At 33.2% G+C, this 19,675-nt stretch overlaps 1 protein-coding gene across 1 annotated transcript; it reads right to left on the bottom strand.

Moving 5' to 3' along the window:
* Positions 1–1,566: 1,566 nt before the first annotated feature.
* Positions 1,567–19,571, bottom strand: LOC149780735 (uncharacterized). Its single transcript, XM_089937794.1, has 13 exons — positions 19,429–19,571; positions 18,276–18,425; positions 15,883–16,170; positions 14,196–14,340; positions 13,378–13,569; positions 12,917–12,985; positions 11,234–11,288; positions 10,208–10,327; positions 9,349–9,428; positions 7,120–7,300; positions 5,005–5,108; positions 3,557–3,663; positions 1,567–2,834 (listed from the first exon to the last, which is right to left on the bottom strand). Exons 2-13 carry the CDS (start codon positions 18,412–18,414, stop codon positions 2,770–2,772), a joined length of 1,545 nt encoding a protein of 514 aa, XP_089793920.1. The 5' UTR covers positions 18,415–18,425; positions 19,429–19,571; the 3' UTR covers positions 1,567–2,769.
* Positions 19,572–19,675: the final 104 nt, after the last annotated feature.

Below are 19,675 nucleotides of genomic sequence, written 5' to 3'. Positions count from 1 at the left end.
TATTTTTTCTGCCAACAAAAACTGGTCTCACAAGACCAACAGTCTTTCATTAAAGATAATTACATTATATACCACAATTGGTTCAAGCATGAAAAATGTGGACTTAAATGTCAGGTGGTTTGCCAACACTTTTTTTTTTCAGTTCAGGTTTGACCGTATTGTCCATTCATATCCACAAGTCCCTAACATAACTTGTACCCCGGGCCGAGACAAAGGCAGTGAGTTTTTTGTCAAAGTATGGTCATAAGTTCAAAACTCCAGCTAGCATATTTAGTGTTTATAATTAGTGCTAAGTATTGTTATTTTATGTCAATTCACCTCTACCTTATCTCTGTTCTTTAGACCAGGTCAAGGTCATTTGGTAAACAACCACAGTCATTGATGATACAGATGAGAGCCATGGTAGCTCATTTGGTAAAGCATTGGACTTGTAATCCAAGGGTGACAGGTTTGATACTCACCCAGATGGAGTTGTTTCTTTCAATGCATAACTTTACTAGGCTATAGTACATATTGTAGTGTATTACATATTGTAGTCTATTACCTTAGATGGAGTTGTCTCTTGCAATGCATAACTTTACTAGGTTATAGTACATATTGTAGTCTAGTACCTTAGATGGAGTTGTTTCTTGCAATGCATAACTTTACTAGACTATAGTACATATTGTTGTGTATTACATATTGTAGTCTATTACCTTAGATGGAGTTGTCTCTTGCAATGCATAACTTTACTGGGATATAGTACATCTTGTAGTCTAGTACCTTAGAAGGAGTTGTTTCTTGCAATGCATAACTTTACTAGGTTATAGTACATATTGTAGTCTAGTACCTTAGATGGAGTTGTTTCTTGCAATGCATAACTTTACTAGGTTACATTACATATTGTAGTCTATTACCTTAGATGGAGTTGTTTCTTGCAATGCATAACTTTACTAGGTTATAGTACATAATGTAGTTTATTACATATTGTAGTCTAGTACCTTAGATGGAGTTGTTTCTTGCAATGCATAACTTTACTAGGCTATAGTACATATCGTAGTCTATTACCTTAGATGGAGTTGTTTCTTGCAATGCATAACTTTACTAGGTTATAGTACATATTGTAGTGTATTACATATTCTAGTCTATTACCTTAGATGGAGTTGTTTCTCGCAATGCATAACTTTACTAGGCTATAGCACATATTGTAGTCTATTACATATTGTAGTCTATTATCTTAGATGGAGCTGTTTCTTGCAATTCATAGTTTCTATCCTTTGTCTTTAGTTAGGTCAAAGCAGTACGGTTCTCCATATAGATTTTGTTTTGAGAAATTCATCCTATTCTGATCCCAGCAAAAATCAGGCATATAGTTGGCCTGTTTTACGTTTTTTTAAATCTGATTCTTTATTGATATTTATTTCTTTTTTCTGTAGATCTCCAATGTTATTCAGACATGAAAATAGTTCAGGTTTTCCCTCAGCTTTTGTGGTAGATGTCCTGATGCAGAGCTTGATGAGCCCAGACCGTTGTGAAGCTATGGGTACCAAGATATGTGTCTGTACATATATAACATAAAACAAAAGAGACATTATGTAACTTTATTGCAATATCAAATTCAAAATGTAATGAGATGACACTAATACACTTCATATGCAAGACAAAAATGTGTAAAAACATAGTTGGGACGAAAATCATGCCAGTGATTTGAGAATGGTTGAGTGCAAATTATAAAATATGTATTGAAAAAAACATTAGGTGCCTGAATCTTAGAAATCACCCAAGCCAACTTACATGTGTATATCATGAATTTAATATAGTTCTTAAAATTAGCTCAAGGTTAAAAACAAAGTTACATTTTAAGATGTATTACAAAATTAGTATCACAAAAGAATATCAAAGTCGACTGATACTCATTTTCAAGTAAAAAATTGTAAATAACTGAAATCCTGAAATGATTAATGGAAAAATAAACAAGGCTATTTTTGTAAAGGTCACTTGACATTGTAATATATCAATAAATATACCATTCAACAACCTGAATCTAATAAAAGAATAATGGTTAAAAATTATATCACAATTACTGCATTCTGTACAATACGCAGGCTTAACACACATTGCATTCAATATAAAATTTAATTCATGAAGGCAATTAAATCAACAGTTGTAAAATAACAACAGCATTTTATAACCTGTATTCTGTAAATAAATAATAGCACTATGTAATGGTGCTACTGTACAATATTGTGTCTAAAAAATGAGTATACATGTAAACAAGAAATTATATGATTCACTAAGAGTGTCAAGTCAACAATACATTATACAATTTTGAAGAAAAAAACAAGCAAAATAAAATACATAAAAGTCTCGCAAAAAACTGTCTATATAACTGTACATATGCCCTGAAACATTAAGTTAAATATACATTCATCTTCTACAATTAGTGCAAACAATGACTTGTAAGAAAGGAAATTATTGCAAATTTTATCATTACCTGGCTAAAAAAATATATTAAACAGGTTCATAAGCTTAGTACTCTCACTTCTTTTGTATGTCTCATATAAAGAAGTATTTTATAGCTGTTTACTTATTGGAAAGCAGTGTTGATGCTTAAAAGAAATGAAATCTAAATATATGTGTTAGCTGCCATTGTGACTTGTCTTTGTTTATGTTACTACAGTGTTCTGAAGTCTGTAATGGAAACAAGGAACCAATCCATCTTAGTCATCAGAAACCTTAGTAATTGTCTCAGCATCTTTATTCTGTGATGGAAACAATGAACCAATCATCTTAGTCGTCGGAAACATTAGTAATGACATCAGCATCTTTTGGCTTAGTCATATCAATTCTGATACCTGGGGACAAGAAAGAAAATGTTGTGTAATGTTGCTTATGTGAGAAAAAGTGTTTTTTCTTGAATAATCTGAAAATAAATCGATTCTATAGATATAACATATTAGGAGATGAAGCTCCAAAACCAAAGTAAATTGAAAATAGCACATTGTCATTTCAGATTGAGAGAACATTGCATGGTTTTATTACCTTACATAATACAATTTTATTAGAGTAAAGATAAAAAAATGTATAACTGGTGATTTAGTAGAATCAATACAGACTGCTCTGGCCTGAAAGGACAACAGTGTAGTGCTTGAGCACATGCTTTACACTTTTCCAGTTCCAGGTTCAATCTGCAAGGGTTAGTGATAACCCATGTTATGTATGTGGTAGGAAAATACTTCATTTTCTCCACCTCATGCCTCCTTCCTCCTTACTGGGCCAAAACCTTTCACTTTGCTGTCTCACTGTTTTTTGTACTGTATGTACACAACGTACATGGTTGGAGCATGTTCTTACAAAATTGTCTGTTTATTATATCCATATATACATGTAGCTTACTGTATTATCAATGCTTTCTTAAAAGTATTATTATTATTATTATTATTATTAAAGTGAATAAATGTTGCAAGACCGTCGTACATAGATGACATTAAAGAAATAAAGTTTAATTTACTTAATTGTTAAGTCCATTAACGTAAAAAGTGTTGTAAAAAAAATATGAAACTGTAATAATACTTACCAACATAAGTTGGAAATCGTGGACTCCCTGAGTTCGAGAGTTCCTGGAACTTATAAGTTATGATGGAGCCAATCTTGGGTGGATTTCTACGATCTTTCTGTGTCAGTCTGTATTTAAGCAAAATAATATTTTATGAAAGAATATATATATATATATATATATATATATATATATATATATATATATATATATGAAATTAAGCAAAGGGTTGGTCATTGAAAATATGATTATTCAAAATAAAAGAATTCACTATATGGCACCTGTTACAAGTTATTATTGCATAATAGGTTTTGATTACATCATGTGGTGATACAAAATTCTTGAATATTTTGCAATAGCTACAGAAAAGGTCTTGGGAAATTCCCTTGTCCAGCAGCCCTGGAAGCTTGTTCAGCAGTCCTGAACTTATAGGCAAGTCCATTTTGACAGTTTGACATGACAATCACTCTTGCATCTATGTGCATATCTGCATCTCTGTTCATTCCCCTCCCCCTCTGGTTTTATGACTCTGCCATATCTATGAAGAGGGCATACTGTGTTACCATGACTGTCTGTCCCCTCATGTCCTATACCCTCATCTCAGAACATTAATAACTGTGATAGGGGCATATTGTTTTATCATGACTGACTGTCCTCTCATGTCCAATCTGCTCATGTCCCATTGTTAATATCTATGAAGAGGGCATACTGTGTTACTGTGACTGACTGTCTCCTCATGTCCAATCTGCTCATGTCACAGTGTTAATATCTATGAAGGGGGTATACTGTGTTATTGTGACTGACTGTCCCCTCATGTCCAGTCCACTCATCTCACATTGTTAATATCTATGAAGGGGGCATAGTGTGTTACTGGACTGACTGTCCCCTCGTGTCCAGTCTGCTCATGTCACATCATTAATATCTATGAAGGGGGCATATTGTGTTACTGTGACTGACTGTCCCCTCATGATGAATCTGCTCATGTCACAGTGTTAATATCTATGAAGGTGGCATACTGTGTTATTGTGACTGACTGTCTCCTCATGTCCAGTCCACTCATCTCACATTGTTAATATCCATGAAGGGGGCATACTGTGTTATTGTGACTGACTGTCCCCTCATGTCCAGTCCGCTCATCTCACATCGTTAATATCTATGATGGAGGCATATTGTGTTATCATGACTGACTGTCCCCTCATGTCCATTCCACTTATCTCACATCGTTAATATCTATGAAGATGGCATACTGTGTAACTGTGACTGACTATCCCCTCATGTGTTGTCCAATATATGGGTAAAGAAGGCATATAGTGGCATATCAATTTTCTTCAAAAAGTTAACAGATTTATGCAAGTTAAGAATAAAATCACCTGCTAGATTTAAGGTAAAACTAATTTCTGACCAAAAGTATTTTAACATATACAGTGGAAGAAATAACTGAATAAATAAATTAATATATATAGACTCACCCTGATCCGACTTTGAAGTTTTTCCCACATGCCATGACACATTTGAGAGCTCCAACAAGGCCAGTGTTCATTCCTTTTCCTGGCTCATATCCAATAACTCGAGCCTGAAATATTATGTAGTTAGGTTACAACTTTGCCATACAATTTTCAAATATATAATACTTGTATATAACGAGCAAAAATGTTACAGCACATCTCCACTGTCAACACAGGTAGGCTGTTTTAAATTGGAAGGAGGGGTGGGGTGCAATCAGAAATATCTTTTTTAATGATGTCAACTTTTGTAAAATCAAAGTTTTATGAGCTACATGACTAGACCTAATCATTATCTTTGACATCATCAGTACGCTGTCATTTGTTCACTAATCATAGTGTTGCGCTATGAACTGTTGGAGGAATTATATGTAAAAAGACATGGTTGGGACTTCTGTCACTTCTTAAGTATGCATATACAAATTAAATACATAATTGCAATAAAAGTTATGTTAATATGTATTGTATAAATGAGGGTTTAACAGCTCATCAACACAATCCTGGCTATATCTACCAATTGAAAGCTAATTTCCCAAAACATTTTAAAGATAGTGAATTGCCAAAAGAACTTACTGTACAAAAGAATTTACTGTACAAAAGACCTTACTGTACAAAAGACCTTGCAAAAGAAAATTATAAGTTAATGAAAAATGTATGAGACTGGGAATATTTGGCAATTTATGACTTGCTACAAGTTGGTTACTTTCTGTTTCATACAACTGAAGTGTTTGTGTCATACTGAAAAAACTGAGTTGTCAATATGTTTTTTTTGGTGTACTTGATAAGAGGACATCAATCCTGTGCAAATTTGATGACTTTTTACATACTCCATCAGTTATTATATCAAGGACAAAAGGTGTTCTTTTTCCCATATTTTTTTTAATGACCCTTATATGCAAACATATGTTCAACTAGGAGTTGTGGAAGAGAGTGCAAACCAGCTTATACATTTAAAGTTATATGGGATAAATACTCTTCATTTTAAAAGAGATCATCTTAAAAAAAGTGATTTGTCATAATTATGTCAAAGAAGGGGTTGACTTAAGCATTGGCTTACCATCCAAGAAATATGCAATTACCATATTTTTTCCATGATAACACAAGGGCTCTAGCTAATATGTCATCAACCATGGGCTTACCGTGGAAAAATTGTGCTATCACAGTATTTTTTTCTACGATAACACTGGGAGGGGGACTCGTACTAATAAATCTGTCAAAACCTAGACTTTATGATTAGCATCAACCACCATGGGCTTACCATGTACAAATTATGGTATAACAAGATATTTCCAAAGATAAGACCCAGGAACTAGACTAATAAATTTGTCAAACGTAAGAGGCTGAATTTACGGTCAGACATATTATTTAGTAAATATTTGTCAGACATTTTATCAAATGGAGGTGGGCTCATTATCGGGTAAATATGATACTTAAAAGTCATTGCAGATAAACTGCTCTTCAGTGTCAGGAACTAAGGCAACTATAAATTGATAACATTTTTCATTTTTGCTAGACTCTATATTTGCCTACATGAAAGCATATCAGATATAACATATGTACTTGATTACAAGTTGAGTCAAACTGCAAACAACAATAATCCAGATCTTCCATTGCATAATGTGCCTGCAGATCAGGATCTATGTTGTTTGCTGTACTGATTACTTTTAACAAACTGCACTGACTCAGATCTGCTGATGGATAATGAGCCAGCAGATCTGGGTTTGTGCAGTTAAAGTTGGTTTAATCTTTTAAGCAAGTATATGCATTAGTATTTAGTTAATGTAACATGTTCAGAAGACAATGAGAAAGATATTACATTGTGTCAGCAGTGTAATAATGCAAGTGTTAATGATGATGAGAAAATAAATAATAATAAGGATGAAAATCATGATGATGATAATGCAGAAGGACCCAGCTTAGTACATAATTTCTCTCAATATGACATTTCTTGAGTGAATTTAAGAGAGTTTTAAACTAAGACATTTCAATAAATTGGAGAAATAAAGCAAACACTTTTCTTTGATACTTTTGATTGGGTTAGACAGATGTGACACAAATCCTGCTTGTAAATTTTTTTTATACCTCAGCATCATAAAATTTCTTTATTTTCAGGAGAGTGTGTGACCTGGTTTTCTCATACTGGGATTTAGGTTTTCTGATCATCAGTCCCTCCCCACCCTTATCCAGGACTTTTTTTAATTCTTCCTCTAGGTGCTTGGGTCCTTTGCACCTTGACTGCTCCACAAAGACTGCATACTGCGGCCTGAAAACAATAAGTGTATATGATGTTTACTAAAAAGTACACACTTTTCATAAGCATAATGTTTTTGCAGGTCTAGTGAAGTATTTTAATTCATTATAATTTTAGGAAATCTGGCTGCATATGACATATTCTCACAATTTCTCCTCAAATTGAGATTCTATGTTATATTGTTTATGATATTTCAGACAATGTCAATAGTTTTGTCTGATATAGACATAGTTTTAAAATGTGGCATTTGGAAACCATTTATTCTTCAAGAAAACAATTCCTCAGTTTTGAGAAAAAACACAGATAAGACAAGGCTCCTTCAAAGGAAAATTAAGATTTTATGAATTTATCTGAATCCCTCATACCTGCTGAATATTCTTTATTACAAAAATCATTGCTATCAACCAATCAATGAAAAAGATCTCAATCTGAGGATGAAATTTTGAGATGTTGAGTGAAGCTGTAGCCTTGCATGGTCACTACTGTCTGTATATTTAGTCTGTTATAAATAGGTACATTACAGTAATTTAGCAATGAAAAGAAAATAAAGGACATTTAATAACTCAGCTACAACATATACAGATTGTATTTGTTTAGGACTTTTTAAAGCCTTTTTTCCAGATTGAGCAGTTTACCTGTTTAGGACTTTTTTAAGGACTTTTTTCAGATTGAATTGTGTACCTGTTTAGGGCTTTTTTTTCAGACTGAGTGGTGTACCTGTTTAGGACTTTTTTCAGATTGAGTGGTGTACCTATTTAGGACTTTTTTCAGATGAGTGGTGTACCTGTTTTGGTCTTTTTTTCAGATTGTGTGGTGTACCTGTTATGGACTTTTTAAAGGACTTTTTTCCAGATTGAGTGGTGTACCTGTTTAGGGCTTTCTTAGGACTTTTTCCAGACTGAGTGTTTAAGACTTTTTGGTTCGGTATTGTAATTTCACAATTGAGAAGCCTTTTTCATGAGGCCACTCCCAAAGCAGTCACCTTGCCTGACACCAAAATAGCATATTTGTACTGTTTTGTCCAACTAATTGAGAGGACAAAAATAATATGTTGGGTCATCAACATGTTCTTTATTTTCTTTTTTCTTGTGGCAGCCTATAAAGGTTACTATTAACCTGTGGTGACATCTTAAGCCTCTATTGATTTGTATTGTGAAAATTTCTACATCATAACAAGTCAGCCGCAAATGTTTGATGCATAGTTATGTCCCTTTCCATTACATCAAAGATGATTTGGTAGGTAGAAATGGATTACAACGAAGGTGGGTGGGGGTAGACATATATTACATCAAATGTGATTTGGGAGGTAGATATACATTAAAAGTGATCTGTGAGTTTGACATAAACTACATTAAGGGGGTATACATGCATTATTACATTAAAGATGATTTGGGAGGTTGATGAACATCAGATTAAAGGTGGGTGGGGGTAGACATAAAATATGTTCATTCAGATGATTTGTTATAAAATTATACATGCACACAATATGAAAAAATTCTGTCCTCAATTTAATGTACTATAAATACAAATTTGGCCATGACATACAAAAGAAAATTTGCTTTATTTTTAAAATTACCTCAGTGGAAGCTTGACCTAGCAGTTGTTTGGGTATCTGCATGCATATATGCATGTCTGGCCCACACCCAAGATGCAGGTCAGTTTTACATTTTTTTAAATTAATCTCAATGTAAAATACGTGTAGCAAAAATATTTGGATGGATTATTTAAACATATAAACAACCAATAAAGAATGCAGCTACAGTATTGTAAAAATTTGTACACATATTCATACTAGTTAAAAAATATTTTTAGAATATTCACCTTAGTGCATCATTCCACCTTATTACAACCAATTCAAAAAATTATTTTGAGTAATGGGTATATCAGAGCTGTTTTGCTGCAGAGACACCATTATTCAGTGAAAATCTTGCAGTACAGTCAGTGTAAAGAATTTACAGTTTTAAAACTCTGACAGATTTAGATTCTAACATTTTCATGAAAAATTATGATTTTCAAAGAACGTGCACAAATACATGTATTGTACTATCAAAATTTCTTACTTTGCTTTATCAAAATATTCTTGGATGGTTTCCATTCGTTTTTCAAATGGTTCTTTCTCCATACTAGGGATATCAAAAACCTGCAATTAAAAATGTTATGGATTTTTTTCATGGTTGATTGCATGTTCTACCTCAAAAGATATGAAATAAAATGACCAATTAATTCCAGAAATAAAATTAAAAATTGAAATAATTATGTGGATATATCAGCTGCAAACTGGAGATGCACTGCAGGCTGCAAACTGGATATGCACTGCAGCCTGCAAACTGGATATACACTGCAGGCTGCAAACTGGAGATGCACTACAGGCTGCAAACTGGAGATGCACTGCAGGCTGCAAACTGGATATGCACTGCAGTCGAAAATTTGTGGAATGAGAAAACAAAAAAATGTAATGCAAGTTTTATGGTTACATTTGTTCTATTTTTAAGAAAGGAAACTATTTTCTACTTACATGAAGCTGATATTCAAGAAAAATGGTGACATATTACCAGTTAAACAGTTTTGTCATCCATCTTTTGATTCTCAACATTAAAAAAGATGATAAGCAATGAATATCACTCTGCTTGCACAGTAGGGTGATATTATCCTTCATGATTATGTAAATTAAATATAGCAGTATTAAAAGTTTAGTTAATAGTAGGCTTCATTATTATTTAAATATAGCAGTATTGAAGGTTTAGTTAATAGTAGGCTTCATTATTATGTAAAATAAATCTAGCAGTATTGAAAGTTAAGTTAATAGTAGGTTTCATTATTATGTAAAAATATACATGTAGCAGTATTAAAAGTTTAGTTAATATTATGCTCCATGATTATGTAAATTAAATATAGCAGTTGTTGCAGTATGAGACCTACATGAAATTTGACTTTATTCCAATGCTGGTGGTCAGGAGTCTTAACGATACTGACTGTGGATTGGAATTGCTTCCGTCCCCCAAACAACTCTCCATCTAAACACATATCAGTAGGTAAATCCTAACAAAGAAAATGCAAATCATATCAATGCATGCCTTAAAATAAAATATAATAATTATGTCTCATAAAATAATTCATATAAATAGCCATGGTGAAATAATGACCATGACCTTGAAGATCTTTCTATCAATACATTGAAACCAACCTTAGAATATACCTTTATACAAACAACATTTTAATTAACTCTTATTTTTACATACAAATTTTACCTGCCTAAGTGGGACACCTGCCCACAGAGAACAATATTACATGGAACCATGGGTGCCTTGTATAGTTTAGTTTGCTGTTTAAAGGTACATCAACACATAAAAGATTACACAACAAAACCTGTCTCAAAAGATAAGCCCTTCTGTCTAAAAATTGTGGTCTCTCAAGACAGGTGTTTTATGATTGGTAAAAGCACTGTGTAACCAATACATCTACACTGAGAATCTGGTGTCTTTTGATAAGTGGTCTTTCAGAGATGTGGTCTTTCAAAACTGGTATTACTGTCTAATGCTGAAACAACTGTGGTAAAGTGCCTTGATAACAGACACTCCATAATGACTAACAAAGTCTGATCTGGGCAGGACTCAAATGTGCAACTTGTTGGTAATGAGTCCAATGTGCTAACCACTGAGTTGTCATATTGTCATTTATGGAAAGGTTACACTGTTGAGGCTGTAATTGATCAATTAAACAAAATGTGTAACTGGTGAAAACTGCAAAATAATGGTTACAACAATAAGTGAAAAATAATTGCAAATGAATGTGAAGTTGAAATGAAAAAGACATCTATAAATATGTCAAATGAATCATTCCATTTTGAGATTTTGCTGTGTGAGTTGAATAAATTAAATAAAATGTATAAGAATGGTATTTTTTGCTGAAGTGGAGCACAAAGAAAGGATATTAAGAGTTATGTACCTTTGTGAACCATTTTGGTGCAATAAAAGCATTTCCAAGTCTTGAGTAGAAGCATCTGCAATAAAAATAGTTTGTTTTGTAGGTTTATGCAAATTTGGATTTTTATTTAAAAACAATCATGGAAACTAATCAATAAAAATTGCATCTGATGTGCATGCTGACATGAGTGTAATGATTTTAATTTATATCATCTGATGGGCATGTTGACATGTCAGTAATGACTATCTAAATTTACTGCATCTGATGTGCAGGTCAACATGTCAGTAATGATTTAATCTAATTTACTGCATCTGATGTTTATATCAATTAGAGAGTAACGATTGTATCCAATTTATTTCATTTGTTGTGCATGTCAACAGTCAGTAATGATTGTATCCAATTTATTTCATTTGATGTGCCATTGACATGTTAGTAATGATGGTATCTAATTTATTTCATCTGATGTGCCATTGACATGTCAGTAATGATTGTATCTAATTTGTATTGTCTGATGTGCCACTGACATGTCAGTAATGATTGCATATAATTTATTTCATCTGATGTATCACTGACATGTTAGTAATGATTGTATATAATTTATTTCATCTGATGTGCCATTGACATGTCAGTAATGATTGTATATAATTTATTTCATCTGATGTGCCATTGACATGTCAGTAATGATTGTATCTAATTTATTTCCTCTGATGTGCCATTGACATGTTAGTAGGTGTTGGTGTTATGTGGTTTAATGCCATTTTTCAGCACACGATAGGCTACACAAGGTGACAAGTATTAATGGTGGAGGAAACACCCAGGTAAACCCCAGAAAAAACCACCAACCCATGAGAAACTACTGGCAAGTTTTCTCACATACCCACATTGGCCAAATCCGAGACTCAAACCCATGCAGACAGAGGTGAGATGGCAATGATCCATAACTGACAGCGCTTTAGACCACTCGGCCACTCGGGGCCCCGACATGTTAGTAATGATTGTATCTAATTAATATCATCTGATGTGCCATTGACATGACAGTAATGATTGTATATAATTTATTTCATCTAATGTGCCATTGAATGTCAGTAATGACTGTAGCTAATTTATATTGTCTGATGTGCTACTGACATGTCAGTAATGATTGTATATCATTTATTTCATCTGATGTGCCATTGACATGTCAGTAATGATTGTATATCATTTATTTCATCTGATGTGCCATTGACATGTCAGTAATGATTGTATATCATTTATTTCATCTGATGTGCCATTGAATGTCAGTAATTATTGTAGCTAATTTATTTCATCTGATGTGCCATTGACATGTCAGTAATGATTGTATCTAATATTTTATAGCTTTCTGATTTATATATTGTAACATTACTCTGTGAATTTCTCATGCGGAACAGACTTTCATTTTCATGGTTTTTCCATGTAGAACTGGAACAGGTTAAAAAGGTTTTAATTTTCAGGGCTTTTTCATGTAAAACAGGTTTATGTTAAACAGATTATCATTTTCTGGGTTTTCCCATGAAGAACAGGAATATGTTGAAAAGGTTTCCATGGCTTTCCCATGTAAAACAGGAATATGTTAAAGAGGTTTTCATTTTCATGGTTTTCATAAAAATCCATGCAAACTTTAGTTGCATGAAATAATTTAGTTGTTAAAATGAATTTCATTTTATATACTGGTTATATATTTACCTGCCATTCCAGTAGGCACGGACTCCATCTAATTTTTCACTCAACCACCACCCTGTAGGGTCAATGTCCCTGTAATAATAATAATAATATTAGTAATGTCATTTTCTTGTAGCCTTACATACCACCTTATATATATATATATATATATATATATATATATATATATATATATATATATATATATATATATATATATATATATATATATAAAAAGGGATTCATGTTGGATGAATGAAGGAGAACAAATTATTTGTCATCTGTCTAATAAGAATACTTTTTTCACCATAATGACTGACAATCCGTAAGGCCTCTACTATATGTCCATGCTTACATGAGCATTCTTTAACATGAAAAACATGAATGATAGTCTAAAATGAGAGATAAAAGATGCATACAGACTCTAAGGAAAGATAACTGAGTGCTTTCACATTTATTAAAAATGCAATAAACATGAAACTTACCCTTCAACATATTTGTGAGCCAGTAAAACACTGACATGTATATGCTGTGCTGGAGCTCTTTCAACTTTTTTCTTCGAAGTGGGGGCTACAATTCCAAGCCTTGCATTTTCAAAATCTTCTCCCAAGTACTGCTGCAAGTGCTTACATGTCCTTTTCTTAGTTGGCACTATTTGTTTTGTCCATTGGAAGCACCTGGAAAAGAAAATCAGGAAAATCTATTTCTTTCTGATCAATATAGTTATTAAATTTAGCAATATTTTATTTTGATTATGCATAACACGGTATTTCTGACCAAAAAATTTCCTGTGGTACATAAATGTACTTCTGAAGTAAAAATGATGCACTATGTATGGAATTGGTAATGTGCTCTTTTTTCACCACTGTAAAGTTCCATCTCCAGTACTGACATGTGCAAGTGTAACTGGTTGAAAAACTTCCAGCCCCTCCCTAACAAAAAGTTTTTAAAAAGTCTGTTTCTCCCCCCTCTGCCTACAAGTCCTATATTGCAAACAAATACACAACATATTCCAACTCTAACCCTAACCCTAAAGAAAATCCCAGTCAAACTTCCTCCCATCCCTGAAAAACATATTCCATCTCAAAAGAAAATTGCAGTCAAACTTCCTCCCATCCCTGAAAAACATATTCCATCTCTAAAGAAAATCCCAGTCAAACTTCCTCCCATCCCTGAAAAACATATTCCATCTCTAAAGAAAATTTTAGCAAACTTCATCCCGTCCCTGAAAATGAATTAGTAGTCTTATGAAGTCATCAGTTTAGGATATTTTTCTGAGATAAATGAATCAAAGAATACTTACGAGCACTGATATGTACTTCCATTTCTCTTTAGTTTAAATCCTCCAGAAATGTTTACGGCCTCCCCATCATCGATTTTATTTTCTGGTTTGGCTCGTCCACTGGTCCTTCTTACCAGGGCAGGTTTACTAGGTCCAGGATCAGCATCTTATTGTGGAAAATTTTAATTAATAAATAAAATTATTTACAAATAATAAAATAAAATTACAGTATAACTTGGACAATTTGATCCTTTGATACTCCATTTGAATCAGCTTTAGTGGTAAATTGGGTCAGTTTTAAAGATAAAATTGAGTCAGTTTCTAAGGTATATTTTATCAGTTTTAGAGGTAGATTAATTTAAGTTCCAAGGAAGATTGAGTCAGTTTTAGAAGTAGATTGATTCAAGTTTCAAGGTAGACTGAGTCAGTTTTAAAGATAAAACTGAGTCAGTTTATGAGGTATATTTAATCAGTTTTAGAGGTACATTGATTCAAGTTCCAAGGAAGATTGATTCAGTTTTAAAGGCAGACTGAGTCAGTTATAGAGGAAGACTGAGTAGTTTTAATAATTTAACCTGACTGGGAATGCATATTTTTATTTTATAGTGTATTTTGATTTAAACAGTGATATTATTCTTTAATCTCACAATCTCCTAACTCTGGGGACTATCTTATAGGACTTGGGTTCTTCATGTTATGAGTAACCCAAATAAATCAAAACTGTACTGATTACTGTGTTTAAGAATTAACTTGATATCTTAGATGTCTCGAATTTGATTCTAGTTGCAGGATTTACATGCATCTATTTAACCATTAATGGCTCTTGTCCTATACTGCCAATTTTTACAATTAATAGATTAAAATAACATCTGAGCCATTTGTTGTTTGTTTTCAGGTTGTTTTCTTTTCATTTCAGGTTGTTTTGTTTTCAGGTTGTTTTGTTTTTCAGGTTGTTTTGTTTTTCAGGTTGTTTTGTCTTCAGGTTGTTTTGTTTTCAGGTTGTTCTGCACTTTTTTTTAAATTGGCTGTAATTAAACCAAGATCTAACATTTTATACAATGTACCCTTGTGTTAATATGAGATCACTGAATTTTAAGTAATTTGGAAAACCCAGAAGTAACTATGAACTTTGGATTGGTGGCCAGTAACCCTTATGAGTGCAGGAATCAGAGATCAGACATGGGACCTTAGATGTGCAAATCAAGCCAACTGCCACATCATATTCCTATTTAAATATTTTTTCCTCTTGTATAGAATACGTATAAATTAATACATTTTTCAGCTTTCTGAAAATTTTGGAGTTGTTATAATCTTGTGTATAACTGGTAATTTTGTGAAATAATTCTCTTTCGACAAACACAAAAAGACCTGGTTCCAAAGGTCCCATTTATGCATAAACCAATGCTTTAATATGGCTTTGTTGTGTTTTATGGCACATCAAAACAAGTAGGTTGTTTGGTAATGAAGCAATTGGAGTAAAGTGTCTTGTTCAGAGACACATAGTGGTAGCAGACCCAGGCCAGTCCCATAGCAGGGTCAAAAAAAACACCTTTTCATTCACTAGTCTGGCACACTAACCAAATTTTTGAACCACTGCAACCCAGTTAGTACATGTATATAGAGACTATCTATACAAATATACAACATTTAGATAGAATCCTGAGTTGTCAGCATACAAGGGTTTGACTGTTGATCCATATTAGCTAACCTTCTGGATCTCCTGGGTGAATGTAGGTGTTTTTATGAGTTTTGTCCTTTCTGTAGCACTTGTCCCAGTATTTGCACTTGATCTTTCTTGAATTATCTTCATCTGCACTGTCACAGTTATCTCCCTTTGTATCATCCTCATCTGCTGCATCAGTGGTTTTTTCTTCAGATGTCTCTTCGTCCACTTCCATCTTGTCATTATTGTCTTTCTTTGGGTGATCATGACCATCATCACTATTGATGCTGATGTCATGGGCCTTGCGCAAAGATGGTTTCAATGGTGTTTTTTCTGTGAACGAAATAAGTATTTTAAAGAAATTAATGAAGCATATACCTAAAACCCATCTTCAATAATGTCATGATAAATCCAATAAATATCTCAAAAAATTAAACAGTCAGACTAATGGGTTTAAATTTGAATGAGATTAGATAAATTATCCCACTTTGGAAAGTTGTGAAAATGTAAATCACATGAAAGAGATAAGTGTTTATCAGGAAAGAAATATGCTTGAAAGAATTGTACTCTCTGTGGTAATATGGTCTTATATATATCGAATTTCCCTACAATGGACATGGTTGGGACCAAATTGTTTGAGAGTTTGATGGAAGTGTAAGTATTCCAGTTTAAAGAGTTTCGGCTAGTATAATTAAAATAGAGAGCAAAATATGTGACTAGTGTGCAAATGAAGTCCAATTATATATGATCTAGTTCAGGGAAATTTTGCCAGAAATGGATGTTACAGCTGGATAATTAGTAATTAGCTGAAATATACATGTTTTATAAAAAGTAATTATTAGATAAACAATTTCAGATATAAGAGTTTTTGATTAATTTTGAAAATATTGTGTCCTTTTGAAGCAATCATTAACAAGCATTATTCACTCACCTGCTCTCATATCTACACATTTAGTAATTGCATGAGTAATATATTACCAAGAGTAATATATTACCAAGCAGTGAACAAAAAAGACACTGGTGCATTATGTGCTAGCATATCAATGTATATAATGTTTTTTTTTAACACCTTAGTAGAATAAATAACATAGACTTGGAGTTATGTGTTCAGTACCATTTGCAGCTGGGTCACTGGTGAACAACAGCAAATCTCAGTTCAGTACCATTTGCAGCTGGGTCACTGCTGAACAATAGCAAATCTCAATTCAGTACCATCTGCAGCTGGGTCACTGCTGAACAATAGCAAAGCTCAATTCAGTACCATTTGCAGCTGGGTCACTGCTGAACAATAGCAAATCTCAATTCAGTACCATTTGCAGCTAGGTCACTGCTGAACAATAGCAAAGCTCAATTCAGTACCATTTGCAGCTGGGTCACAGCTGAACAATAGCAAATCTCAATTCAGTACCATCTGCAGCTGGGTCACAGCTGAACAATAGCAAATCTCAATTCAGTACCATTTGCAGCTCAGTAGTATTATACATGCATAACAAATTGTAATTTTAATTTTCTTTCTTTCTTGACACCACAGGGATCTGGACTGAAAAGTATGACTTTACTTTATGTAAGTTTGTGCTAGCCATCCAAAAGGACCATACAACTTGATGTACCCAGACAACTTGAAGTACCCATACAACTTAATGTACTTACGTACCCATACAACTTAATGTACCCATATACCTATACAACTTAATGTACCCAAACAGCTAAATGTATCCATGTACCCATATAACTTAGAGTATCCATATAATGTATCCATATACCCATACAACTTAATGTATCCATGTGCCAGTACAACTTAATTTACCCATACAACTTGATGTATCCATACAACTTAATGTACCCCTACAACTTAATATACCCATGTACCCCTACAAATTGATATACCCACGTACCCATGCAACTTAATGTACCCATATACCCATACAGCTTAATGTACCCAAACAACTAAATGTATCCATGTACCCATATAACTTAGAGTATTCGTATAACTTAATGTATCCATATACCCATACAACTTAATGTACCCATGTGCCTGTACAACTTAATGTACCCATACAACTTGATGTATCCATACAATTTAATGTACCCATACAACTTAATATACCCATGTACCCCTACAAATTGATATACCCATGTACCCATACAACTTAATGTACCCATATACCCATACAACTTGATGTATCCATACAACTTCATGTACCCATATAACTTGATGTACCCATACAACTTCATGTACCCATACAACTTGATGTACCCATACATCCCATAAATAAAGAAGTTATGTGGTTGTATTGTATGGCAAACACATGCTTAGACATGTATGAAGTAAAATTATGCATTTCAGACATCAAATCCCTGAGCTTTCTCTGTGATAAGGTCAACTGCAGTGCTTGGAAAGATGATTTCCCCTGAGGTCATCTCTAACTAAATCTTACCTTCTTCCTCTGTATCGTCAGGTTTATTACCTGGATGCAGGAACTGTGCAAGATGGTTTTTATCTTTTCTGTAGCAGTTATCCCAGTATTTACATTTGGTCTTTGGTTCTTCTTTTGTGTCTGTACCTGAAGATGCCATTGTAGTATATTCTGAAAAAATACATATAAATATTTGAAGGTGATCACTGAAATCTGAAAAAATACATATAAATATTTAAAGGTGATCACTGAAATCTGATTATGTTTCTGCAACACAGCTTTTTGATTCTTTTTATTCACAGTATAAAACAAAATTAAACATTGTTGATTAAAGTATCAGGTGTTTGCAGTCTTTTGTGTTACCTACACACAAAAACATGCAAGAATGTAAACAGTTTTAGTTAAGCCTCCAAAATTAAGACATGTAACATGACTTTGGAAAGCAGACTGATTTATGAGAATGTCCATATACAAAGGACAGATTGCTATTACTAAAGCAAAAATTGTACTCAACATAACTGTAATTGGGGAGTGATTCTTATTTTTATGGTGGCTCTGATACAAAGGTTTAACTGTAATAAGTGTATATCAACTGAGAACACCTTTTTACATGTTCCATATACAGCTCCTGAACTGAGGACACATAATATGATCACAGTGTAAAGGTGACTCCTTGCAAAGTGCTTTTTATCCTCATGTGATGCCAGCAGATTGAAACAATGTTTTATATTTAATCATCCAATAAAGTAATTAAATGTAACTCTCAGTTTTGAGAGTATTCAAAATGAAATAAGTGTCAGTAGTAAGAAGTTTAAACAGAATTTTACTGTGCCTCACAAAATAGTATATAATTAATTAAAGTTGTAACACGTATTCAAAATGTGGGATTAATTTATAGGGATGAACAGTTATTTCAAAGTATATTTATGTCAGCAGAAGTTTTGCTGACTTTGCTATAAATCTGACCAATACACATGTATTGGGTTTTATAGTCTGGATCAATCACCAAAAACCCGAGTCAATTAATAAATCCTACTGTATAAAACTGTCGAGTTCTTGTCGACATAGTCGGACCCAATTAATGCTGGTCAGCTATTACAACACATGTATAATAATTATCAAACGCTTTGCAAACAAAATGTAAATATTGAGTGCTTTATTAGTGTAGACTCACATGTTTTCCAGACCTCGCCGTGGGTTATGCTCTTTCAGAGCTCGGCGATAGTCATATATAGAGAATATATCTATCGATGTTGCGAGTTCCAACATGTTCTTGTTGTCAACAGACACGCCTACTTTTTACGGGTCAGACTGGCTGTAAAAAGCATATAGCACGTATTCTAATATAGGGTTGAATTAACCAAGTTTGTGTACCATTCTGAGAAACACGTAATATCTAAATTTAGTTCAGGAGACTTAAT

This window comes from Sinohyriopsis cumingii, chromosome 16 (assembly GCF_028554795.1).
Source record: "Sinohyriopsis cumingii isolate HCF-2022 chromosome 16, ASM2855479v2, whole genome shotgun sequence".
In the NCBI taxonomy this organism is placed as follows: Eukaryota; Metazoa; Mollusca; class Bivalvia; order Unionida; family Unionidae; genus Sinohyriopsis; species Sinohyriopsis cumingii.
The sequence above is the reverse complement of the archived record's forward strand: the minus strand, read 5'-3'. Positions and strand labels throughout refer to the sequence as shown.

What these genes read in the sequence shown, in the direction of transcription:
- LOC149780735 (XM_089937794.1), bottom strand. Translation starts at nt 18,414, where the DNA reads ATGGCATCTTCAGGTACAGACACAAAAGAAGAACCAAAGACCAAATGT. An exon ending in AACTTCAAAGTCGGATCAGG is followed by an intron (nt 3,664 to 5,004) that starts GTGAGTCTATAT and finishes GCTTAAATACAG; the next exon opens with ACTGACACAGAAAGATCGTA. An exon ending in ACGATTTCCAACTTATGTTG is followed by an intron (nt 2,835 to 3,556) that starts GTAAGTATTATT and finishes TCTTGTCCCCAG; the next exon opens with GTATCAGAATTGATATGACT.